Below are 26326 nucleotides of genomic sequence, written 5' to 3'. Positions count from 1 at the left end.
TGGTTGAAACAACGTGTCGCATCTGTGCCCAAATTCAGGAAATTCCGGTTAGGCAGCAATCGCATAAAGTCTTCAAACTTTGAAGTGAGTTATTTAATTTCACATTGGGTTACCAACAGAACAACCCGGGGATCTCGTTGCGTTACCTTCGCGTACACAAGGAGTATTAAAGAAACGTAATTGCATGGTGACGGTATTTTTTCGTCATGTATACGTTATGCTTCGGAGGCTGGAACGACGCAGCAGAGGAAGCGGGTTGATGCCGTCTCGGTGGGAACTTGGGCAGGTGTGTGTGATGCGGTATGTTGACTGACTACAGCTTCTCATGTTGCCCCCCTCCCCCCGTCGCTCCTTAAACCCTCAGGAGCTTTGCTTCGCGAGGGTGTGGCTAATGCACGCCGAAAGGGTTTACCGCGCTCTGCTCCTAACCTCGACGACCCCCGCCGCCCCTTACGACCTTCCGGCGCTCTTCCTGCTGCAGGGAAAGTGCAAAGTGCACTGGAAACTCCAGCAAAGCCACGCGCGACGAATCTCGGCAACACGTCGATGTTACGCGCGCGTATCCAGGTTACGCTTGAACACAGGATATGCGCATTTTGGGTAAGCGATGAAGAACCGCTGACCGATCAATTCCATTGCATCTCAAAAATAAATTTTTATCACGGTTTACGGTTCATCGGCGTGCGGGTAGAGTTCCTTGCTTCATAATACGTACATATCCTATCCACTTGTTAATAAGCGAATGAACGAACCATTTTCTTTTTTTTTTTCATTTCACAACGAGAAAAACTTGGATCGACAAAATTTTTTCACGCATTATTCAATGCATAACTAAGACTTGAGTCGAGAACGTGAGCCAAATTACCCTTGGCACAGTAATTACATTGTTACGTACGAAACTGACGTTGATACAGCCACTGCACCGTCCTGGTGAAACTGTTTTTTTTTTTTTTTTTTATAGAAAGCGCGTTACTGCCAGAATCCGGATGCGATCGCATTATAATTAGACATTAATTATGTTACGTAACGAAATAACAATTGGAGTTGGCTGGTGAATCGGATATTCAGAATATTTTCCCAGTCTCATTTGCATGTCAAATTTCAGACATGTTAGCAACTGCAATGCTTCGGAAAAGCGCAATTAAGGTTGAAATATCTGATGAAATACTTCATCCGCTGAATTCACGTTGCCAAATTCTCTGTGATACCGTGCCTAGTGACAGTCATCGATAGTGATAAGTGCATCAAGAAGTAGCGGAATCGTTCAGCATCAGCTGCAAATTTGTATAAATGCCTTGTATAAAAAACTGATATGAGGACAGTATAATATTGGCAGGAGTAAAGTTTATTGGCTTTACGAAAATCAATACCAAATAGTAATGGTCGTTTCTTCTTTCTCAGGTCCGTTGATCGTTCAATTCCATCATATTGGATCCGTTGAGAAGGCATTAAACGGAAGCAGCAGAGAAACGGAGCGCAAGGCGTTAGGGGCTGTTCACACCAGAAACGACTGGGCGACGTCAATACGACGAAAATCCAGGTAGTAAAATGCTAATATTATTTCCACTCGACCAAAATCCCATCTCGCCTTTCTCATTTCTCGCGATAACTCGGAATGGTACAAAATCCCGCGTTGTAGGTGTCAAGATATTCAGTCCGGTGGAAACGAGACTTTATCGGCATCGGTAGTATGGCGGATGAAAAAGGAAGGGTGCTTCGCGGAGCTTAATAAATCCCTAATTTCAGCAAGGCTATTGAATTTCGCTTAAGACAGCGGTTGAATACCGTTCCCCGTTTTCCAACCAACTTCGTATAGGTGGGGCACCCTAATCTATTCCCGGTTAGCGTCCACGCGATCTCCTTATACCCGAGTCTCTGCCCCAGCAGACTAGCTGCCGTGGATTATTGCATGTGATTAACGCCGTCGTTATTACTCGAAGAATCTCGCGCGCGAATTGAAATAATTAATTAACCACGTTACGCGGGTGCATCGACGTATATCTTTTCAACAATCGTCAAGTGATTGTTGCAGCCCAAACTGAGCGAGTCTCGGATTCGTTTTCACCAAAGTTTCATGCGGGGGTTTCATTGACTGCGAATGCGACTTCGACAAACAAGCCAACAGAGTCTGAAATTGAGTTTTCTCTGTCGAGCAAATTGCCCAAAGATACGCTTTGTTTCGCGTGATTTCAACCAAGCCAGAACCCTGACGCTTATCCACACCGACGACTTGGCTCACGTTCAAGTTCTCAATAATAATCTCAGAACTCGTTGCTATGATCAAAAACTTCGTTGAACTGTTCAAAAGAGGCATAACATCACAACGGTAACGATTCAAAATGAAGTCTGGCTGCCGGGGTGAAATGAATAACACTCTGTGTATTACCAGCACATTTATTCCCTGGAATTCGTTCGTGGCGAACTAACCTGGAAGCCGGTTTCAAGCACTTGGTAATAATATCGGGAACGTAGATATATTTTCAAATCCCCACGAGCCTGCGGCGGTTGAAAGAGTTGAGTAAAAAATAACATTGTGAAAAACGTAACCGCGAACTCACTCGTCGACGGAATTCTCTATTCAGCCTTTCCTATCGTTAGAATGTCTAAAGTATTCCGTGTAGTTATCTCAGCTCGGCGTTAAATTACGAAAGGATGAAGAAAACCGGAGTAAATTTCATACGACGGTGAAAAAGAGTATAACGGCCGACCAGACGAGGACGCGGCGGAAGCGCGGAGGCATTGTATGACTTGGCGACACCCTAATGACGCACCTTAATGAGATCAGATTCCCCGCTACGTGAACACTTGCCAGCATGCATTACTGCCACCCAGGCACTGTACAAGATCGGATCTCTATCGAGTGAGAACAGCTATACATACACCTGCAGCAACTACAAAGTAAGCAAGGCGTACGCTTAACGAAGTGAGAATATGCAGAACAATGGGGCGATGGAGTGTTTCGAGAGGATGTTTTTCTGACGAATTAAACCCAGTCGAAACCCTTTCACTAATTCGATCATCGAATGTCCGCACTCCGATTGCGTAGAAATCCATCGATGGACACGCTTCAAAATTTTATCGGCGATATTTGAATGGATTGCTGAATCGAGCACCGAGTTGCCAGAGATCGCATTCAAGTACAAGCCAATTGACGGTAAACAAACGGCAGCGCCTCATCGATCACCCCCAACTTTTCCAACTATTATACCTTGGAGGAGAAACGCTTTGCCAAACTCCAGCCTCTCCGAGATGCAGACCACTGATTATGTCCAACTTCGCATAACGGGTCAGAAATGCGGCCCAATAACCAAACGCCAGAAAATTAATCCCTTAACAAGTTCGGCTACTCGCCAGCATTCGTCGTTCCGAAATTCTCCTTGCATCCCACCGGCGCGCTGATCTACCGACATTGATTTAGGTCCGTTTTCGTCGGTGTGGCTACCAACCGCAACCAATCTTATTATCGTCTAGCGAATTTCCGTAAAGTTATTGCAACTATGTCGTAACTGCTTAGGTACAAATTGTGAAATATGCATGCTCGGGTATCAAGCTCCGAGTTTAGAGACGATTTTACCTTGCCGCCCGTAATAACTCTCAAGGTTTCTCAAAACTTTCCAGCCACTGCTGATGTAACTCAATATACGTGGACGAACGGCCATTTTTGCTACGTTGATAGATAGTTCCTGAATGTTTGAAATCTTTGAAATCTACTGCAAAGTCATATTTACTGTAATCGAAACAAATGGCAACAAGAATCCCGACGGCCATGGTTAATGCAATTACCTATTTATTACAGCTCGTAACAAGCAAGTGCTATTTCAAATATAGCTAAATTTATTCAAATCTATTCAGTCCTAATACGTAATGATACCCGACGGCACCTGACCCGAGTGAACTTATGAATATAACGGTGAGAGGATTCTGCGTCGCCACGTAGTTGTCGTAACACTTTGGGTGATTTTTTCACTCCGTCATGCTCCACCGTCTTGAACGAATAATTTTAATTCAGATAAAAAACTGTCTGCATCATCTTTGAAAATGCTTTTCAACTTTGTAAATATGTACAAGTATTACGTGCATAAAGGCGCGACGCGACGGTACGTAAGCTTGGGTGCGGTGGCAACAGCGGTTCTTGCATTTTCATTTGTCACTTTTATTCCACGAGTTTCATAGAAACAATGTTTGCGCTTTAGAATAGCGTCGTTCTGCTGGTAGCCTGCATAAAATCTTTCATGTTGCTTTATTCGGGTCGTATTTTATTTCCTAGAGCATGTTAAGACGAGGTAGAAAAATATTGTGTCAGCCAATCGCGCGTCGTACTGAACCTGACACGTGTTACGTAATGAGTATAAACATGTACTCTGCCCATTTCCCGAAAATTTAAGAGAGAAATACATTTATATTTGGTTCTCCTGTGAAACTGTATTTCTGCTTCAATGGTAAAAATATATAATTAGTGAATTATACTTCGAAACTCATTCCTTTTGTTTAGAGAGATGGCAAAAAGATATGGATCATCGACGTGGGATCCGCGAATTAGTGACGAGAACGAGTGTGAATGAAACGAAAGTGATGTTGAGATGGAGAGAGATGATGATTAATAGTAACCGAGAATTTTTATTGGTTTTGATGCGGCGATACAGACCGTATCGCAAGAGAACGTTACAGAGAGTGAAGATTTTACAGAGCGAGAGAACACATAGATTATACACATACATGATTTCGAGACAGTAGACAATACATGAGATACAGCTGATGGGTTTTGAGTCGCGACACGGGCAAGCGGCGAGATTTGACGCAGAGACGGCAAGTAAACATTGCACGCGAGTGTGCGTACATGTGCGAGGACGATTTTGAGTGTCGCGAGACACACATTTAACTATTCGATACCTTGCCGAAACATACCGCCCGCTTCGCTATCGGTAACGATCGCGAAATTAGATTATGCCGCCCGCCGTGCGTTATTTATTCTTAGAGTCAATAATTGTCTTAAGAGGACACTGGAAGCACACACAATTTTACGATTGGACGTTTTAACACAGAGGATTTCGTTTTAACGGTCACAACGCGAACGAGACCGTCGGTTCCCGGATGCACTTCGATCACTTTCGCGAGGGGCCACACAGATGGAGGTAGATTTTCGTTTTTTACGAGAACGATGGATCCGATTTTGATGTTCCCGTGATGAGTCTGCCATTTCGAGAGGTTTTGGAAGGACTGAAGATACTCCGTACTCCACCGTTTCTAAAAATGCTCCAGCATTTGACGCGAGTGTTGCCAATGCGATAACCGTTGAACTGGCACCTCGATGAGTGACGGCTCAGGAATTGTGTTCAATGCTGAGCCGACGAGAAAGTGTCCTGGAGTCAAGGCACTTGGATCCCGTGGATCGTCCGAGATAGCGCAAAGAGGTCGAGAATTAAGCGTGGCTTCTACTTGCGTGAGGAACGTCGCGAATTGCTCGAACGTTTGAGTAGCTTCTCCGATGACTCGTTTGAGGTGAAATTTGACTGATTTCACTCCGGCTTCCCATTTTCCACCGAAATGAGGCGCGGAGGGAGGATTGAACCGCCACTGGGTTCCGTGTGATGCGAGGGTGTTTGCGATTTCTGCGAACTCCTTTGACGATGCAGCGAGAAGACGGCGAAGTTCTGAGTCTGCGCCGACGAGATTCGTTCCACAATCGCTTGCGATTGAGGCACAAATTCCTCGTCGAGATGTGAAGCGTTTGTACGCCGCGATGAATGCCTCCGTCGTGTAGTCCGAAACTAGCTCGAGATGCACAGCCGAGGTCGTGAAGCAGATGAAGATAACGATATATCCCTTGCATGATTTCGCTCCTCTTCCGCGGGAGGCTCGAATCGAGAATGGACCAGCGTAGTCAACGCTCTGAGGAATCCGTTCGAATCGATGAACGGCGTGAGTCGCGATAGTGGATGACTTCGAGTGAGACTTGAGCTTGTCTCGATTTGGCGAATTTCTTTTGCAAAGTACGCCTGCTGGGTCACCTTGGTCCAAAACAGTTGGGCGTCGCTCAATTCGAGAGTAGAGATCGGTCCGACAGTGATAGACGTGTTTACGCGATTTGATGTCGTCTTCGCGAGGAACCGATTTGCTGCGCGTTTACACAATGATGTGACTTTGAGGAGAGTCGATAGTTTTGAGTAGCGATCGACGAGATCCCAGATTTGTAGCGGCTTAGCTGTTGCGATGTGCGTCGACAGCCCTTTTCTTTCCTCGAGATGAATGTTTTCTTCCGGTCGCAGAGATAAGGATGGCCAATCGACAGAAGGCTTCGAGAGCCAGGATGGTCCGAAGGTCCAAAGTTCTGATTTTTGAAGTTGCTCCGGAGATGTACCACGAGACGCAAGATCAGCGGGGTTTTCAAAACCCGAGATGTGATACCAACGAGCGCGCGCGAACTCTTGGATTTCCGTTACGCGATTACGAACGAATTCCTTCCACCGCGATGGGTGGCTTTTGATCCACGCGAGCGCGACTGTGGAATCCGTCCACAGATAAACCGGGGTGTTTTCGAAATTAAGAGTCTTTTCCACATGACACATCAACCGGACGAGAAGATTCGCAGCACAGAGTTCGAGACGAGGAATTGTCACCTTCTTTAGCGGCGCTACTTTAGTTTTCGCGCACACTAGTGAAACGCGCACTTCGTGAGTGTTGATATACGTTCGCGCGTAGATCACTGCACCTAATGCACTTTGAGAGGCGTCCGCGAAACCGTGGATCTCTATCCCGAGAGATGCTGAACTTGACCCGTTCCATCGTGGGATGGTGATAGCTGAGATGCCTTGAAGATCTTGTAGAAACTCGATCCATCGCGAGGACAATAAAGCTGTGAGCGGCTCGTCCCAGTCGAAACCGAGTGCCCACAATTCCTGCATGAAGATTTTGGCTCTGATCGTGATCGGCGAGAGCCATCCGAGAGGATCAAAGAGCTGCACGGTTTGTGAGATAACTTTTCGTTTCGTGAAATTGTCCCGAGTTTGATGAATTTGCGGAGAGAACGCAAACGCGTCGATGTCTGGTCTCCACGCAAGACCGAGAGCCCGAAAGAATGGACTTTGATCGAGATTCAGATGCATCGCGATCTCTTGATGGTTTCGAGAAATGTCAACGAGAGTTTCTGGGTGGCTTGAAGTCCACTTTTGAAGTTCAAAGCCGCCCGCCTTGAGCAATTGATTGAGTTCGTTGATTTTCTCGCGACCTTGATCAACGTCCTCTGCTCCTGAGAGGATGTCGTCGACGTACGTGTTATCGAGAATGACGTGGCTCGCAAAGGGATACTGCTTACCTTCGTCCTGAACGAGTTGATGAAGAACACGGATCGCGAGATACGGAGCGCTTGCAAGACCATACGTTACTGTAGTCAGTTGATATTCTTCAATCGGTAGCTCTGGTTCTTCCCTCCAGAGGATTCGCTGAAAATCTTGGTCATCATTGTGGACGAAAATTTGTCGGTACATCTTGACGATGTCTGATGAGAACGCGACTGGATATTGTCGCCAGCGTAAGAGAACGTCCGCGAGGTCGGTTTGCACTTTTGGACCGACGAGAAGATTGTCATTGAGAGAGAGTCCGAGGTTGGTTCTTTGAGACCCGTTGAATACGACACGCAACTTTGTTGTTGAACTGCTGTCGCGAACTACACCGTGATGGGGAAGATAAAACACGCGGGAATTGTCTTCAGGTGTATTGATAGCGCGACGCATGTGCCCGAGTTCACGATATTCACGAAGGAAGCTCGAGTAAGCCTCCTTGAGTTTCGCGTCGCTACCGAACCGTTTCTCCAAACGAAGGAGCATTTGATGCGCGGGATTCCGCGAGTTGCCGAGCTCTACCGAATTGTCTTTGAGCGGCAGCCGAACTACGTAACGACCGGACGCAGTTCGAGAAACCGTTTCGCGAAAGTGTTGCTCACAACGCTCTTCTTCGGACGTTAGTGCCAAAGGTTTCGACACTTCTTCCTGCTTCCAAAACTGCTGCACGAGATCGAGCAGTTCGTGATCGAGGGAGCATTGGAAGCCTTGGACTGCGCTATACGAGGGGCTTGCTGCTTCCGCTGAAACGCAGCCGGAGAGGACCCAACCGAACTGAGTTTCTTGCACGATTGGTGTTCCTGGTGCTCCTCTTCGAACTCCTTGACCAATGATGTTGCTGTAGATGTCAGCTCCGAGAATTACGTCGATTTGACTGGGATGTGCAAAGCTTGGATCCGCGAGGTTGAGTCCTCGTAGATGAGGCCAGTCTTCGACGAGAAGTCGAGATGAGGGTAGATACGATGTGAGTCGTGGAAGCACGAGTGCCTCCACCTGACATGAGAACGAGGTGTGAGCACGAGATTGGAGTTGCAATGTCGCGATGCCGCGAGTCACTGCCGATTGATGAGCTCCGACGCCAATGATCGGTATCGTTGCTTGATGCCGACGTAGTCGCAATTGTTGCACTAGCGACTCCGTGACGAATGAACTTTCGGATCCTTGATCGAGTAGAGCGCGAGCGATGATTCTTTCTCCAGTCTCCGGATTCGAAGCGATCAATTGCACTGTGGCGAGAAGAACTGGAGAGCGCTTGATCATTGTAGGCTGAGCTGAGTGGTTGCTCACCTGAGAGGCGCTGTTCGAGATCGGTGCGTTCTGCACTGCAGGTTGCGCTACTGCGGCCTGTCCTTGAGATGTGCCGCTGTTGGCAGCTGTCGAGATTGAAGAGTTTCGATGCAGCAAGGAATGATGTCGACCGTTGCACACGCGACACGTTTTGTTGGATCGACAGTCCTTCTGCTGATGTGGACCGAGACAATTGAAGCAAAGCTTTTTCGCAGAAACCACTTCCCTTCTTTGATCCAGAGATTTGTCGCGAAAGGTCGAACAGAACGCGATGTAGTGGTTGCCTTTGCAACAAGCACACGACTGTTCCTTTGATTGCGCTGTATGTGACCTTGTCGTCTGAAGATTTGACCTTCCTTGCGATGAGTGCGGTTTCGACGTCGCGATTTGATTATGAGCATGAGCTTGCTCCACGGCTTCGAGGGTGTGGATGCGACCGATGAGAAACGCCTTGAGCTCCGCAAACGTGGGGGGCTCGAGTTTCTCGCTAACACTTTTCTCCCACTCTTCGAGAGATGCTGGGTCGAGCTTGCGAATCGTCATGTGCACGATGATGTGATCCCCTAATTTCTCGGGACTATCGAGAAGTTCGAGTGCGCCAAGAGCTTCGCAAGTGTTGCTGTGCAAGCTCTTCAGTTCTGATGGCGACTTTTTCGTGACACGAGGAATCGCGAAAAGTGTCGCGAGATGAGAATCCGTCAAAAGTCTCTTGTTTTCGTACCGTGAGACGAGAGTTTCCCAGGCTCGAGGGAAGTTCTCAGCGGTAAGAGCGATGTTTTTAATGAGTTGTGACGGTTCATCGGTAAGACTTGTTTTTAGGTAGTGCAGTTTTTCCACTTCCGAGAGTTGCGAATTTTCGCGAACGATTGATGTGAAGAGGTCGTGGAAAGACTTCCAGTCTGAGTAATTGCCCGAGAACGTAGGCAATTCGATGCGTGGTAGCCGTTTTGAGGCTCCTCCAGTTGTGAGTTGGGGGGCTACGGCTGTTGGCACGATCGGTGCCGATAGAGTCTTGAGAGTTCCGAGTAGATCGAGCATCTCTCCCTTCGCGTTTAAGTATTGCTCTTCGCACTGTCCGTAATAGTCTTTCGCGAAATACGAAAGTCTTTTGATAGCGTCGAGTTGATCACCTTTTGCTGCGATTCTAATTTGATCGACTGTCTCGTGCATGTCTTGGAACTTCAGCCAATTTGAATTTAAAGCATCTAATCGCGATTGCACTTGCCCGAGGGTTGTTTTTGCTTCACCGAGCTTGCGCAAGTTTTCGAGAGTGCGACAGATGCGCCTGAAGAGATCGGTTTGACGTTCAATGTATTCGTCGATCGTCATCTTGACAAACGAGAAAGTGTAACTCACGCGACGAACAGAGTTTTCACGAACGAGATACGCACACAGTGATAACAGGGCGTCGCGATACACACTTCGAGAGATCGGTGTTGTTGACGCTCAGATCTTAGTCACGGTCACTACAGAGGACACCGCACGTTTGAATTTAACGGACGCGACTGATTTTGATGATGGTTTTCACCGATAACGATATTGTTCACTTTGATTACGTGAACTTTCGCAACTTGATGCACACGCGATAGTTCTGTTTCACTCACTGGCTAATTCGTTTTCCCGTAAGTCGCAACGATTCGAAAGATTCGACTCGATTTGCGAATGATCCGATTCGATTCGCGACTGATCCGGCTCGAAGGACCAAAAAATGTTTAGAGAGATGGCAAAAAGATATGGATCATCGACGTGGGATCCGCGAATTAGTGACGAGAACGAGTGTGAATGAAACGAAAGTGATGTTGAGATGGAGAGAGATGATGATTAATAGTAACCGAGAATTTTTATTGGTTTTGATGCGGCGATACAGACCGTATCGCAAGAGAACGTTACAGAGAGTGAAGATTTTACAGAGCGAGAGAACACATAGATTATACACATACATGATTTCGAGACAGTAGACAATACATGAGATACAGCTGATGGGTTTTGAGTCGCGACACGGGCAAGCGGCGAGATTTGACGCAGAGACGGCAAGTAAACATTGCACGCGAGTGTGCGTACATGTGCGAGGACGATTTTGAGTGTCGCGAGACACACATTTAACTATTCGATACCTTGCCGAAACACGCTTACTTTCTTTCGTCGAATACGCGGTGGTGGATGTTGCCTGAAAGTATGTTTCAACTTCTGAAACCAGAAAATTACAGTGCGTTGTTTTACAGAAGCCTTTATGGGTTCTGAAAACCCGGGAAGGTTCATTATAAGAAGATAATTAATTACAACAATGATTACATTTGAACGTAATGTGTGATACGTCGCGGAAGCCCAGATTTTTTATGGCAGGCACTCTTTAAGGGGATGCTTTACTCGGTTTCGACGTAGAGTGACATATTTTCAAATATCTGTGTCAACGTATCTCGAATGCTAAAAAATGGCTCAACAGTCCAATACTAGATGCAACTCTGAATAAAAACGTGCCCAACAATTCTGGTGTCACCCAAAAATAAGAATATAACATGAAAATTCCGAAATCGTATTAATCGTTTATCGTAATTTCGTAGTTTTCATGTGTTCAATATAAGGGCTTGGCTCGGATGAATCGTTCAAAGGACCAATCTGAGTCTGCGCGAAGAAAATATATATTTGAAATTTAATTATAATAAACGAGGTAAGATAGGAAAAGTAATTGAAATCGGACGAATAATCGTGGTGTTTTAACGTGAGTAGATCTGTATTGGAAGAATCTGAGAAGTATAGAAACAGTGTTAATTCGTTGTTGATTGAGGAGGTTTGTCCAGAGATGTAGGCACAAGTTAGTTATTTTCAAAGGTGAATATACAATATATCCAGACTTAAAGGTAGCAATACATATAATGCGATCCATGATTGTGAACGAACGAGTCGTTTAGATAAAATAGCGCGAACTAGGCGCTGCGGACAAGATTGCACGAACTAGGTGCATTGACGACAGTGCACCAACTAGGCGCTTGAACGAAAAATGCACGAACTCGGTGCGGTAAAATAAAAAAGCGTACTAATTGTCAACCTGTTATTTAACCAAGATATGGGGTCTTTCGATACTCACGGCTGATGTAAACTCGGCGGTGGTCAGACTAGCAGTGAGCGTCGCTCCGCGGTGGCGCTTTTATAAGAAGTGGTTGGTTGTATCATCGAGCGTTCGGCAGTCGTTCGGTGAAGTCACAATTCTAGGAATAGCGACTGACAGATTATCTGCTCCCCTGCCGAATTATACTCTTAGGTGATCATTCATTCATTGTAGGCGGAAGTGAATTCGATAGTGTAAATTTATACATGCAGAAATTTATTAGTTTAATCACAATAAAAGAAAAAATATAACTGTAAGGTTACTAAACATCATGCTATATCTTTATTTTTGCCTGACGCCAGAATTGTTGGGCATGTTTTTGTTCAGAATCGCATGCAGAATTGAGCTCTTATATTTGAGATCTATGGACTTACGTGTTTCGAAATAATACGTCAGTCTATGTCGAAATCGGGTTCAACATTCCCTTAATCCATATTTCCCTGTGATAAAAATGGTCTTGAACTTAAAAAATAGTAGTTGGGAATTTATTGCCCAAGGAATCGGCTGGCTTAATTATTTCAACGCCCGTTAAAAGCTACGTATTTGCCGACACGACGGACGAATGCAGTGGTACTACTACTAGAAAATATCCGTCTGAACGGTCGGAACGATCGCAGGCTGTACTACTTTCTTCTTGGTGCGATACAAGCGTTCGAAATCCAAGAAGCGAATACCATTTGAGCATCGTAGCGACCCGCTCCGATGAGAGATACTCGAAGTGAGCTTCTTAAAACTCGACATGGTGTCACATCAAAGGAAAGCTCACTACAAATTCTGTGTGAAGTTGTTTGTTTCAAGCGACATGTCCATAGAGCGGAATAAATTGAGTTACCAACGAATGCCGGCGCTCCTCGCTAGATCTTAATCTCTAACAACAAAACGTCTCCGCAGCCTTTTCATTACTTTATTCTTCATCTTCCTACTTTTCAAGATCTGAGGTTGGCAGTGAGCGGCTTTGTATCCATGCAGCAGCGGCAGCAGTTTTTGCACAGTCGATTTTATTATTTAGAACGAGGGCCGTTAAGTGGAGATTTCCAGAAATCGGTGAAATTTAATCAAGCGCTGTCTCCAGCTTCGATGCTCTCAGCAGTGCCAGTTTTGAATATACGTCACGGTCGAGATTGACTCGATATTGAAAGGAGCCCCTAATGCTTTTCAACTGTAATAAATACGAATAATTTTCACCTACAGTTATATTGGCACGCATTTCGTTGCTTTCATTCTCTGTTTACGTGACTGGTATTGTTACTCTCAGATTCCCGTGCTATTATTTTTATTCGATTTTACTTCACACGGTGAGAGAAAAGAAAACAAGACTATCGGCTCGGAAACTGCTCCCCTCTGCTACCCGCTAGCGAACTTCGCCGGGTCTCGTGCGAGCAAGTGAATTGCCAATGAAATAAATTGTTGAATAGGCTATAAGCAATTCCGATACTGTCCAATAAACCGCGAACAAAGGTGGTCACTTGCATAGCAATTCATTGTTGGAACCCATTTTCACCCCACCCAAAGGAAAAGGAGCGGCGCACATTAGAGGGAATTCAGATTTATCACAATTTCGTGGAGCAAATAGGCAAAACAGGCAATCAACGATTGCGAGATAAGGCTAGTGCCGCGAATGGTTTCACCAGAGCCGCCGAAATATCGAATGACTGATTGATTGATTGACTGATTGATTGATTGACTGATTGATTGATTCCTCTGCCTAGCTCACCCGGAGGAAAAAGAATTCGCAACCGTAACGTCTGAACGGAACCACAGAGGTGGGAAAAAAGACATCTTGAGTGATTCGGATAGTCTGCCTCGTATCACCCGAACGGAAATTCATCGTGTCGAAGCTGCAGACTTTCGTTAACCGTGCGTTCCTCAATCTCTCTCAAACATTTTCGCGACCTTCTTTCACCCTCGCGCATTTTTTCCGCAATAAAACATATCGCATGAGTAATCGTTCGTAGAAATTGGGTTCATCCAGCGGCTCACTTTTTCCAGTAGCTAAATCAACCACAAAGAAAGCGCCCGCCGATATTCTAAAAACTTTGTCAGCTTTACTGCGGAGTTGAAAATGAAATTGAGCGTGTGCATAATACTGCATATGAAAACTGCCCGGCGTGTTACTGCCGATATTGTACGCGGAGCCGTGTGCTAGGTGTGTAAGGACACAGTCGTAACGCCTATCGGCGTGCCGGTAGTCAGGCCGGCGTGTTATTAGAGGAAACAGATGTGGCCGAGTGGAGACACAGCCTGCACGACTCGAATATTATTGCCACTGCAGGCTAAATATACATCTGCGAGCCAGACGCGAAAGGGTGCAAGTCAGATTTCGTAGCGAAAAAATCAAGCTGCACCAGGTGAATTTGATTCAATTTTCCACTTGAAAGTTTATCGTGGGTATGGTGGATATAATGGAATGGAATTAGATAACGGGTAATGTTTGCATGAAATTCCTGATTTGATTGATTTCGTTGGAACCCAACGCGAGGAGACACAAGATGATTTCTCTCGCTTCGAAAAGTAGGTTAGTGAAACGACGTCGAGATGAAGAGACACGATCCGCGTTTCGAGCACTCAATTCCTTTTCACAAGCCAAATTTCCCGTCACTTGGACGTCGAAGGGAGGCTCGGGAAACGGTGGCGCCCCAAGGATCAATTTACGAGGGAAAGCGTAATGTGCGTGATTCACGCATCCGGGCTCTTCGATTCTCGCCTCATCCCGTACTGAAATTTCGGAAAAATTCGCCTCCCTGATTTTCCGTCCGACGCTCACTGAAGAAATGAGACAATTATTGTTAATCCTGTGGCGCGATTGAGAGATTGGAAAATTACTTCGCTGAGCAGGTGAACGAAACTTTCGCCATGCAGAGTCAAAATGTAGGAATGAATATTCTCCACGTGAATTTACCGTAGATTTAACGTGGATCTAGCGTCAGGTTCAGCAGAAGGTTCCGGATCATGAGGCACAAAGGCGACATCTCAGCTTAGGAGTAAACACAATCAGGGGTTACTAAACGGGAGAAATGGGAACCATTCCGCAGAGCACACTCGAGTCCAGTCCCGATCACACCCAGACGCGGATCTACCGTTTGCCCATGACCGAACTTGCCACAAACAACCTCGAGGCTTGTTTTTCTTTCTTTTTTTTTCACCACAATCCTCGTGCTCGGCGGACGGCAACTCTTCCCAACTCTCTCTCTCTCTCTCTCTCTCTTTCGCTGTTGGCTCGACTCACATCAGTTTGCCTTTGATATCCTGTACGATTCCCGGGGGATTTCAGACCCAGGTCCCGACCGTCAAACGTTAAGGTGCCGGCCTGTTCCCCTCCGCTACCTCTTGCGCTCTAACCGCCACCTCACAGCTTTCCCTGACCCGCGCCTCGACCTCTTCAGAGCTTTGCCCCACCCGAAAATCCGGGAGCAACACAAAGAGCGACGAAGGCATCGATAATTAAATTTCCGGACTAAATTAATGTTCGAAACTTACTTAGTCGGCGCGAGGTAGAATTCTCCTGACATATTGCTGCTGCCGTCGCGACTACCAGCTTGGGTCAGTCTACGGATTAATTAATTCGCCTTAGTGAAAGTTATTCAACGTTTAGCCTACGCTCTAAACCATTGCATGAATTCTGCTTTTGTCTTTTGCAACGCCTGAGCTTTCAAGTCGCGATCCCTGAGACGCAATGCCGATCCTATCTGGTTGGATTGGCAATACCACCTTCTTCACTGAGAATCGTAGACCTGTGGATTCAATACATTTGTTGCCCAATGGCCCGCGGGTGCTTACTCTCGGCCCCCTCGTTCCTACGTTTGTTCCTCGTAACGCCGCTCTACAAAACTGAGAGAATTCCACGAATGATCGGCGTTCCTGCATTTTTCTTCACCTATGAGGTAACATTTTTTATACCAATACAGCAATCCGTGCGAACGAATCAATGACAATCTGCCGCAGTTGTAGTCACGCCGTACGGAATGACTCATTTTTAATTATACCAGGGTGGATTATTCGGCTGACACGAAATTGCTTGTCCTCCCATTAAAACTCACCGTATCCAGAAAACATGCGCATATATCTCCGAGAACAAACATCTGACAGAGATAACGAACACTTACAAACTCTTATTCGACGGAGTCAGCTATTATGCTGCCTCTGTCATCTCCTCAGATTCTCTCGTGTATTTCCACTAACGAGGAATCGCGATGCGTTGATGATTTTCATTAACCATAACGATTCGCAACCGCACGTCGATCATGAATGACGGTTAGTGAAAAATGAAAAATCATGGGTGTCATCCGGAATTTCACCGACAATCCGAGTCCACGGTTTTGAAGGGGGTTCCTGGTGGTTCTGGTTTATTTGCGGGTATCGGAATATCTGGTCCACTGGCAATCGGTGCGGTGAGCACAAATGCCCCGCGGTCAGTGCCGACGAGCAGCTTTGGCAGTCGCATTTTCGTCAAACATCTCTCTTCCTCCCACGCTAGCCACCCTGTTTCCTGTTTCCTGTTTCCTCCCTCGCAGACCGACCGACCTACTAAACAATGGTTAACGAGCCCTTCCGAGATTGACGTTTCAAAGAAAATCCGCGCCCCATCCTATATCCCCTTTCTAATAATGAGCTAAGTCAGAGAGATTCGCTAATTGCAGCAGACCGTTAATTTAAGGATCTATTCGCTATTTCTGAGAATCGAGAATATTGTGTCCGATTCGGGCCGAGCATTCGTTCAGCGTTTGTAATCAATGACTGCCGAGTGTTTTTCACCCCTCATCACGTAGTGGCTGATTCAACGGTTCGTTACTCCTAGTCAAAGCCCGCGGTGCGTGCGTCGCTGGAGAAATTCCGATCAGCCAGCTTCTGCAAGACATTGGAATGAAAGACCTCCCCCTAGGTACCCCAACCTATATCGGGGCGAAAAGACATAGCGTAAATATATGTCTTTCGCAGTTGGATTGCGAAGCAAAGTTAGCGGCCAGCCGCCCCACCTCGCTACCAATGATATACATTTAACGCGGCGCGCACATACCATAAATTCAATAAACGTACGATTTCAGTCTTATGGGCTGAGTGCGCGGTGGAAATAGTAATTAGTGTGTGGCGTGCTCGGATTACCGACAAGGCTGCATGGCGGCCGGGAATTTCCTTCGAATCGGTCTCCCATTCCTTCCCTTATCTCCGTCCGCTCTATCCTCCGGGTTCCCCCGGGACTCCGACCAGCCATCGCCAATACCCAATGGGTTTATTTAATTCCAATTGAATTTAGCTTCACGCGGTACGAAGGTGTCACTTAAACTCAAGAATCACCCGCCAGCCCGCCTGGGCACGTCGTGTCGAGTTACTCCATTATCTTTTTCCACCTCGCCTTATAGGGCGTGGCGCAAGGATTATGTCTCAAGGGGCTCGCTGCACCGGCGGGTACTTCGGCGATAATCGAATCCAAGATGAATCATCCTGACGAGACGCGACGGATTCCGTGCAGGCAAACGCAACCGGCGTATAAAGACTGGATCTACGCGTCCTGCTCTATTATCGATACTATGCTGCACTAAGTTACGCATTATCGATAAAGTAAGAGTGCTGACGGTTGAAATCTAATTTATGATCAACCCCCGTGTGCAAGGTAAAGCACTCAACTAATGAACCGCACACTGCAGCGGCGCACCTACGAGCGTATAAGGACCGTATTGGCTCGGTGCAAGACATGAGCACATCGTGAGCTTCTTGTAGTGGTCGGTATGAAGTAATTAACGGTTGACAGTGAAGTGAAATTGGAATATACTCATGCCTGGTTGATCAAAGCAAATACACCTGGGTGTAATGGGCCTGGTAGGAATTCGCGAGGCGTATATCTGATGCATATTATATTTGAGAAAAAAGAGATAATTTAATACAACGATTATTCATCAATCTTAAAAGTTCGGCCGAAGGATGCTTGCTAAGAAAGAAGAAAAAGTTCGTTATTTTGCAACTGTGCCGATGAATATTGATGAAATTTTATATACGAAATCAATTACGCTGAGAAAGTTCTTATCCCACAGGCTCGTGTAAGAAATCGAAGAAAGACTCTCGTTTCTGTCATCGTCCTTTTCCCTCACGGAAAAACTTGATATAATAACGCCTGCCAACTATTCTTCACTTCGTTCCTGCAAAGCTGCTCGACTTGTTTTCAAGCAAGTACTTCCTTTGTCTTGCAGCCGTCATCTCCACCTTTTCTACCTTTTCCCGGCTGCTTTGGCTCTTCTCGCCCGTTTCCTACGTAACCACAGTCGCTCGCCCGGGAACAATAAGACGGTGACGTCTGCACTGGCCATTTTACAAATTTCATCGAATTATATCGCACCTTTCCACCTCTGGGTGAAAATCCTTCATCTAAATCTTATTACACCGTTATTACAGCTTCCTTTGTTTGCATATAGCGCGGTTTCACGCTCCCCAAATTACGCAACCCTTACCGCCAACTTCATCACACAAGATTAAGCCGAAGCACTGCGCTTGACATTCCAAATTCTACTACAAACTCTTAATGATTTTCAATAATTTGTATGTTCGTGCGGATAGCCAGAGAAGCGAGAAATTTTTACTCTGTCGTGCTATTTGATTCACAAGAGACTTTAATTAAAGCGCTAAGCCCTGTTTGATCAGCTCTCGAGTAAAGTCCTCGAATTAGTTGGTATTGAATCGGGGATTATCCAAGTTCGTGGAATATAAAGGGAATGAACAGCGATCGGTTTAACTGGGATAAATGACTATCCATTAGACAAATCATCCGGCATTCCCTCCGGACTGCTTTGTGATTCAGCCAATGTCACTGAGACATATTAGTGATCGTTGCACTACTTCAGCAATGCTCAGTGGCTCGTGACAAATGCTCACTGTTTCCCTCAGCAACAGGAAACGAAGGAAAAATAAAACTAGTAACATCGACTTTCATTGACAAATTTCAAATTTGGTCACCCTAAACAAATTTCAAACTTATTGTACAGTCGAAACGTACAACGGGTTCCAACGATCCGTAAGCCCGTCCTACCCCTATATGTGTAGAGGTATATTATTAGATACGATTCAGGCGATAATAGGTTTGGATGAAACTATACTTTTATCCGTGGAGCAAGCTCGTTTCTAACATTTACGAAAAAGTATGAAACACGATGGACCGACGGCTCTTTTGTAAAGCGATTTCTTCCTCCACCCCAGGAGAGAAAGGTGGAAATGGGAAAAGACGCGGGTGAGTAGACGGAGGGGACGATATCTTTGAGGTTTATTTCATAATTCATGAAAGCGAATAAGAAAAGCGAGGAGAATGGGGCGAACAGGGGACACGAAATAATGGAAAAATCAGAAAGGCAAGGCTCTCATTCTCTCTCTCTCTCTCTCTCTCTCTCTCTCTCTCTCTCTCTCTCTCTCTCTCTCTCTCTCTCTTCTCTGTCTCTCTCTCGCCCCGCGGCCTTACTCCCCGAATGTTGGATATATCCCTCCACCTTAGGGCTGTAGAGGTGAGGGATAAGAGAATTCGGTGCCAAATTCTTTGTTTTGATGGATCAGCCGGTGGAGCTGTTTCATGAAGTTTATCTATAACATGAATAATGAAATTTCTCACTTGGCTTGGAGTCCCGTTAACCTTCCACTCGATAGTAGCGGTGCAACAATACATTTCAAAACTAAAGCCGAACGATTTATTTTCTGTTTTCATTGCCACTTTCGCCGATTTATACCTATCGCTGTATTTCGCTGAAGTATAAGGTCAATGTCCGGATGAACGCGGATCGCACGTGTGCCTACCGGGACGTAAGCTTCCTGCACTGGAAGGTCTGACCATCGAGTTACGTTATCAGACATCACACCTCCCTTGACTAATAGGATTCTGTCAACGCCGCTGACGTGTCGTAAGCGAACATACGGTCGAGGTGCCTATTTTTGTCTGTGTCCGCTCATCCGTTGGAGCGATAATGCCAATAGATGCATGTATAGCTGCTGCCGCTGGCCAGAAAACTCGCCAATGAAAGGGGTAGGAGTTCGAGATACGCGAACGTTTCGTCCACACCTCACTGTCTGTCAGCATTTTATCTCTGATCCGTAATATCTGGTGGTAAAAAAAAATTTAACACATTTCTCAAGATGCAACGGGACTATCGTTTCATCGCGATAATCTGTATAAGAAAGCGTAAGCGGTAAATTGTCTCTGTTAAAGCGAGTAACAATAGAGGAATTCGGGATCTGGTCTGATACAGTTTGTCACAATAAAAAGAGAAAAATAAAAAAAAACTGCGCGCACTGAATTTGGCAAAAAACAAAAAAATTATAATGATATTTATTGTACACTATATACAGTTAGCGAATTACCCGAATAAATACAATGCCAAGAGTAACACGTGGCAGCGAATGCACCCAAAACACAATTAATTAAATAATTGATTTAAAGCGAATTTACACACAGTAATTTTGGTTAACAGAAGCCAAGCAATTAGAAAAATTAGCTGAGAGAAGAACACGAGGTGATCTTGAGGTAGCCGAAAGAAGAATAATGGCGGAAACCGTTAGAAAACGAATCTTCTTCCCCGTGAGGAAGACTAAACATGTCCCATAGCTAAGAGCCAATCAGAAAATTCATAGCGAATGACGTCAGAGAATAGCGAAATGCGCAAGTGTCAGTGAATTTGAACTAGAGATTCATTGATTGGCTATCGATTGTCGGGTGATCTGTGCTCTGCTTAGTGCTGCCTTCTTGCTGCGGGTAAGCCGAACTTCGCTTCGCCCGGGCAGTTTGGGTGTTGACTGAACATTCTCCCCCGGGTTGACGGCTGAGACGTCAAGATCTTCAATGGGCAGAACACATAGTTTCGCAATTGGTCGGGTCAATTCCGTGGTAGCTGTCTTCAGTGTCACTACGCGGGTATGTCCGTCCTTCCCTGGGTGGATAGCGATTACCCTAGCGAGTGGCCATTTGGTAGGTGGGAACCGCTCATCTGTGAGGAGCACCAGAGAGCCAACTTTGATGTCGTTGGACGCCCGATGCCATTTGGAGATGCCCTGATGACGTTGAAGCACTTCGTTGCTCCAACGTCTCCAAAACTGTTGCAACAGTTGCTGTAGCAACTTGTACCCAGTTAGCGTCGATTCCGTTGTTGAAGGTAGCGAAGGTTCCGGAACAGCGGTGAGTGGTTCTCCAATGAGGAAGTGACCTGGAGTTAGTGGTTCCAGGTCGGCAGGATCTTCCGAGAGTGGGGCGAGAGGCCGAGAATTTACCACGGCTTCGATCTGTGTCAACACCGTAGTGAGCTGCTCGTAAGTCATCAGATGCTCTCCGATAGTTCTTGTGAGATGGAATTTGATAGACTTGACGGCAGCTTCCCATTTACCTCCAAAGTGCGGAGCTCCAGGCGGATTGAACTTCCAGGTTGTGCCATCTGTAGCCAGTAAATGTGAAAGTTCTCCCAGTGATTTTGATCCTGATGCGAATTCAGCCCTTAGAGTTGCATCTGCACCCACAAAGTTTGTACCACAGTCCGAATAAATGGTGTGGCAGACGCCCCGGCGACTTGCGAACCTCCGATACGCTGCGATGAATGCGCCTGTAGAGTAGTCCGTGACGAGTTCCAGATGTATAGCGGAGGTCGTGAAGCACACGAAAACTGCAATCCACCCCTTGTAAGTTTTCGCTCCACGACCCTGGAAGGTTTTCAGAGTGACTGGCCCAGCGTAGTCTAATCCTGTATGTAGAAACGCTCGTGCGGGAGTCACTCTAGAGGGGGGCAGTTGTCCCATCAATTGCTGTGCTCGAACACCTCGGTGTCTAGCACAGACTACGCAGCGTAAGATGTGAGATCTGACTGGTACGCGGCCACCAATAATCCAGTAGGATTGGCGTAACGCAGCCAGAGTCAATTGCGTTCCCCCGTGAAAGTTCCGTTTGTGAGCATGATCGATGAGGAGTGACGTCAGCAGTGAGTATCTAGGCAGAATCGCTGGATTTTTCTGCTGACTGTCCAATAGCGAATTTTTCAAGCGGCCACCGACTCTCAAAATTCCGTGATAGTCGACAAAGGGGGTCAGCTTGGCGAGTGGGTGATTTTTTGGTAGGAATCCCCCGTCAGAAAGCAGCTTGAGTTCCGATGAGAAGTACTGGCCTTGTGTATATTTGACCAGTAGCCATTTTGCGGGTTCCAGGTCTCCAGCAGATAGCGGGGTGGCTAGTGAGGACTGTGGCACCTTTTTCATTCGGCTGATGGCACGTAGACAGATTCCAAGCGTTCGAACCAGCGAAACCCAGCGAGAAAAGCGTTCTAAGAGAATTTGCAGAGGATGTGAATCTGTTTTAGCGAATGTCATGAAGGTTAGACCTGGTCTCTCTTCCTGATGAGTTGCGGTCGTAGCAGGTGGTTCAATAGTTGGCCAGTTTTCTTGGGACAAACTGAGCCATTTTGGACCCGACCACCAAAGCGGGTGTTTCAGCAGTTTGCCAACTGACAGTCCTCGCGAAGCACAGTCAGCTGGATTACTTTTCCCAGCGATAAAGGTCCAGCGGCTTCCAGGAAGAGTGTCTTGTATTTTCGCAACCCTGTTGCGTACGTAAGTTTTCCAGCGAGAGGGTTGACTTTGTATCCAAGCGAGGGTTACTGCAGAGTCAGTCCACAAATAGATTGGTATTTGCTCCAAGTTAAGTGTTTTTCGCACGTAGAGAGTAAGTCTGGTGAGAAGTACGGCAGCGTTCAACTCCAAACGTGGAATTGTGAGTGGTTTCAGAGGGGCTACTTGAGTTTTGGAGCATAAAAGTGCAACTGACGAATTCCCCTGAAGATCCGTCACCTTCAGGTAGACCACCGCAGCCATAGCGAGTTGGGATGCGTCTGAGAACCCGTGGAGCTCTGCAGACACATTCTCCTTGAGATTAATCCATCTGTTTACCCGGAGGTTAGCAAGGTTGGTGAGGTCCGCTCGAAATACCGTCCACTTGTGGAGTTGTGTCGGAGCCAATTGATCATCCCAGCCCAGTTTTTCAAGCCAGAGTTCTTGCATGATCACCTTGGCTTTGATGATGATCGGAGCGAGGAAACCGAGAGGATCATACAGACGAGCAATTTCAGACAAGATTGCCCGTTTTGTTGCTGGAGGATCTTCAGCCAAGTGATAGTTGAACTGGAATACATCGTGGTGAGGATTCCAGCCAACTCCGAGGACCTTCACCGTAGTATCTCCGATTTCCCGTAGCGAGTTCACTGGTTGATCGTTTGGTGACATTGTAGCGAGTAACCGAGCGCTGTTACTTGACCATTTTGTTAATGGGAAGCATCCAGCTGCACAGAGTTCCCTGGTTTGTTTAGCGATTGCAATCGCTTCCGTCTCTGTGTCAGCTCCCCCGTAGATGTCATCTACGTAGCGGGTTTCAGTCATTGGAGCTACTGCCAGCGGGTATTTGGATCCTTCGTCCTCTACTAGTTGCAGTAGAGTCCTGACAGCAAGATAAGGAGCACAAGTTGTGCCGTATGTGACCGTAGTGAGGGTGTACGCTTGCTGAGAATTGTCCTTGGTCTTCCAGAGGATGGACTGTAACGGCCAGTCCTTCGGATCTATGTCAATTTGCCGAAACATCTTTGTGATGTCGGATCCAAAAAGTATTGGAAACCGACGAATGCGGAGTAGTACATCGCAGATGTCTACTTGTATTTTTGGCCCAACGTGTAAGATCCCATTCAGCGAAACTCCTGATGAGGTGTTGCATGATCCATTGAACACTACTCTGAGCTTTGTAGTAGTGCTCTGTTCCTTGAGGACACCGTGATGAGGTAGGAAGCAATGTTGTTCCGGTAGATCTGCCATAGAAATGTGTTTCATGTGACCCATGTTCTCGTACTCAGACATAAAGTTGTGGTAGAGGTCACTGTAAGTAGTGTCCGTGCTCATCCGTTTCAAAACCCGACGCAGTGAAAATTGTGCGGATCTCAGTGAATTCCCAAGTGCTTCTACCTTGTCCTTGAGTGGCAAGTGCACCACGTAACGCCCATTTGGGTGACGATAATGTGTGGATCTAAAGTGAGCTTCACATTCGTCCTCCTGCTCACTATAGCGAATGTGCTGCTCATCATGCGGTTCTTCCTGGTCCCAGAATCTGGAGATCAGATCCGGTAGCTGTTCGTCGGCTGACACGTGCAGAGAATTGGCCGAATATTTCGTAGCAGTTGGATTGACTGAGCCGTAGACAATCCAGCCCAAGAGGGTTGACTGAGCAATTGGCGAATCAACAGGCCCTTTGCGAATCTTCTCATTCATGATGAAAGCTGCAGGTGCTGCTCCCAAAATGATGTCAATTGGTCTGGACTGCAGAAATTGCGGGTCAGCCAATTGCAGTCCCAGTAGATGCGACCATTTCTTGTCGATAAGGGTGTATGACGGCAAGTCTACCGCCAACACAGAGAGAATGTGGGCCTGTATTTTTAGCGAATTCTTCCCATATAGCGAATGTAGCTCAACAGTGCATGAGCCCAATGTGCGGCCAGCAGATGTGTTGCCGATGGCCCGTAGGCCCACGTTTGCGGATTTCAGAGGAAGTCCCAGTTTCTTGTGTAGCGAATTCGTCATGAATGACAGCTCAGAACCTTGATCTATCAGAAGTCTGGCTGTCAGAGGAGCTCCCGTTGTCGAATATACCCTGCAAGATGCTGTAGCAAGTAAGGCTATTGTTTCCAGAGAATTGAGCCCTGAAAACAATTGCAGTTAGCGAATTCTGTCCATAGCGAATGACCTAATAGGACTATTCTGTACCTGAGCTGCCCGAAGCAGCAGTCGGTTGAGGATTAGCCCGAGATTCTTCATGGATGGCCGTGTGGTGCTTGTTGCCACAGTGGCGACATCTTGTAGTGGTGCGGCAGTCCTGTGAGCGGTGGCGTCCCAAACAATTCCAGCACAGTCGATGATCTTGAACCATAGTACGGCGCTGTGCGACAGAGGCAACCTTAAATTGCTGACAGTACAAAATAAAGTGCTTTTGCCTACACAGTTGGCAGATGCCTGGTTCATCTGTAGCCTCTTTAGGTGTATAGTATACTTGAGCGGTGGAACCAGAGGGGGTACTTGCAGTCTTGCTGGAATGTGAGGGTGACCGTGTGTTTGGGGGCTTGCTAGAGGTTTTTAGCAGCTTGGAGGTTGAAGCCTTGTCCTCCTTGGGTGAGGTTGGTCGTGAGGTGACTCCGATGGCGCTGATCTCCCAGGCGCGTACCTTCCCGATGAGGAAGTCTTGTAATTTCTGGTACGCCGGCAGCTCATTCGAGATGCCCAGGGTACTCTCCCACTCCTCCCTAAGTTCTGGTACCAGACGTCTGAGGGTGACGAAAACCAGGATAGGGTCCCAGTCCGCAATGGAGACTCGTAAGGTTCCCATCGCATCGATAATTTTCTGTGTCTGTAATACAAGTGCGTTTAGCTGAGGTGCCGAGTGATTAGGCACTGGCTCTGTGGTGAGGAGTTCCTCCAAGTAGGTGTTGAGAAGCCGACGAGGGTTATCATAACGCGCGACGAGGAGATCCCAAGCAGCAGGGAATGCCTCGTCTGTAAGAGGCACGTTTGCGATGAGTGCCAGTGCATCGTCCTTGAGTTGCGTCTTGAGGTAGGACATGCGCTGTGCCCCAGTGAGTTGCTCGGCATCAATTATGAGGGTGGTGAATAAGTCCCTAAACCCACGCCATTTCGTATAATCCCCGTCGAATGTCGGTAGTTTTATGTGAGGCAATTTAGTAGAGGATGGCCCAGTCGCGAAAAATTGTGTAGCATCTGCATGCCTAGGTGTCGCCTCTGCCTTCAGGGAGTTCACCTTGGCCTCCAAGCGGGTCTGCAGGCTCCCGTACAGCGTTGCACCACGTTGATAGACCTGAGCGGTGTGGTACTCATGTTCGAGCACTTCTTCGTGCTCCTCGTAAATGCGTTCGTGCAAGGCCTCAATACGGTCGACGGTTCTATTGACTAAAGCCAACTGGGCCATGGCTTGCTCGAGAGACATCGCCTGAAGTGCCTCAGGCGTGAGTCTTTGATCAATGTTGGCCAGAGAATCAACCCGGTCCTGCTGCAGCGCAGCCTTGTTGTTGAGAGACATGATGCGAATAACAGTGCTGGTGACCCGGAACTAAGTTTTCGGTCAAATGATACGGAAAAGTTCTATGTACCGGTGTACACTGACCGCCAAAGGCGACACCCGATGTGTCCAGCGATGCCTTTGACACTTAGCTTTTCACCAGATTGGCACTGCACAGCGAATACACCAAATGCTGAACACGAATTGTTAACGTGAGAAATAACCCAGAGAATAAGCCAAGCACAATTCTATTGTGACCAAACCAGCACCGATCCGGCTCGAAGGACCAAATGTTAAAGCGAGTAACAATAGAGGAATTCGGGATCTGGTCTGATACAGTTTGTCACAATAAAAAGAGAAAAATAAAAAAAAACTGCGCGCACTGAATTTGGCAAAAAACAAAAAAATTATAATGATATTTATTGTACACTATATACAGTTAGCGAATTACCCGAATAAATACAATGCCAAGAGTAACACGTGGCAGCGAATGCACCCAAAACACAATTAATTAAATAATTGATTTAAAGCGAATTTACACACAGTAAT

The 26326-nt window shown here is 46.7% G+C and overlaps 4 protein-coding genes across 5 annotated transcripts; all 4 read right to left on the bottom strand.

Annotated features, from left to right (window-relative positions):
- Positions 1–5768: 5768 nt before the first annotated feature.
- On the bottom strand, positions 5769–9953 carry LOC124294102. Its single transcript, XM_046737968.1, has one exon. The coding sequence runs from the start codon at positions 9951–9953 to the stop codon at positions 5769–5771; it is 4185 nt and encodes a 1394-aa protein (XP_046593924.1).
- On the bottom strand, positions 7935–24916 carry LOC124293839. Of its 2 annotated transcripts, XR_006903712.1 has the most exons (4): positions 24789–24916; positions 20292–23133; positions 13079–13081; positions 7935–7948 (listed from the first exon to the last, which is right to left on the bottom strand). XR_006903712.1 is itself a non-coding variant. In XM_046736395.1 (2 exons), exon 2 carries the CDS (start codon positions 23104–23106, stop codon positions 20386–20388), a length of 2721 nt encoding a protein of 906 aa, XP_046592351.1. In that variant the 5' UTR covers positions 23107–23133; positions 24789–24916; the 3' UTR covers positions 19991–20385. The 2 variants fall into 2 exon arrangements, 1 of the variants encoding a protein (XP_046592351.1); XM_046736395.1 differs by lacking the exons at positions 7935–7948; positions 13079–13081 and having other exon boundaries at positions 19991–23133.
- Positions 20695–26277, bottom strand: LOC124293840. Its single transcript, XM_046736396.1, has 2 exons — positions 24381–26277; positions 20695–20811 (listed from the first exon to the last, which is right to left on the bottom strand). Exon 1 carries the CDS (start codon positions 25796–25798, stop codon positions 24464–24466), a length of 1335 nt encoding a protein of 444 aa, XP_046592352.1. The 5' UTR covers positions 25799–26277; the 3' UTR covers positions 20695–20811; positions 24381–24463.
- On the bottom strand, positions 23148–24291 carry LOC124294101. The gene is made up of 2 exons (XM_046737967.1): positions 23196–24291; positions 23148–23164 (listed from the first exon to the last, which is right to left on the bottom strand). Exons 1-2 carry the CDS (start codon positions 24289–24291, stop codon positions 23148–23150), a joined length of 1113 nt encoding a protein of 370 aa, XP_046593923.1.
- Positions 26278–26326: the final 49 nt, after the last annotated feature.

Source organism: Neodiprion lecontei, chromosome 4 (genome assembly GCF_021901455.1).
Source record: "Neodiprion lecontei isolate iyNeoLeco1 chromosome 4, iyNeoLeco1.1, whole genome shotgun sequence".
NCBI lineage: Eukaryota > Metazoa > Arthropoda > Insecta > Hymenoptera > Diprionidae > Neodiprion > Neodiprion lecontei.
The sequence above is the reverse complement of the archived record's forward strand: the minus strand, read 5'-3'. Positions and strand labels throughout refer to the sequence as shown.

Coding starts and splice junctions, on each gene's coding strand:
- LOC124294101 (XM_046737967.1), bottom strand. CDS start 24,291: ATGACGAATTCGCTACACAAGAAACTGGGACTTCCTCTGAAATCCGCA.
- LOC124293839 (XM_046736395.1), bottom strand. CDS start 23,106: ATGACTGAAACCCGCTACGTAGATGACATCTACGGGGGAGCTGACACA.
- LOC124294102 (XM_046737968.1), bottom strand. CDS start 9,953: ATGACGATCGACGAATACATTGAACGTCAAACCGATCTCTTCAGGCGC.
- LOC124293840 (XM_046736396.1), bottom strand. CDS start 25,798: ATGTCTCTCAACAACAAGGCTGCGCTGCAGCAGGACCGGGTTGATTCT.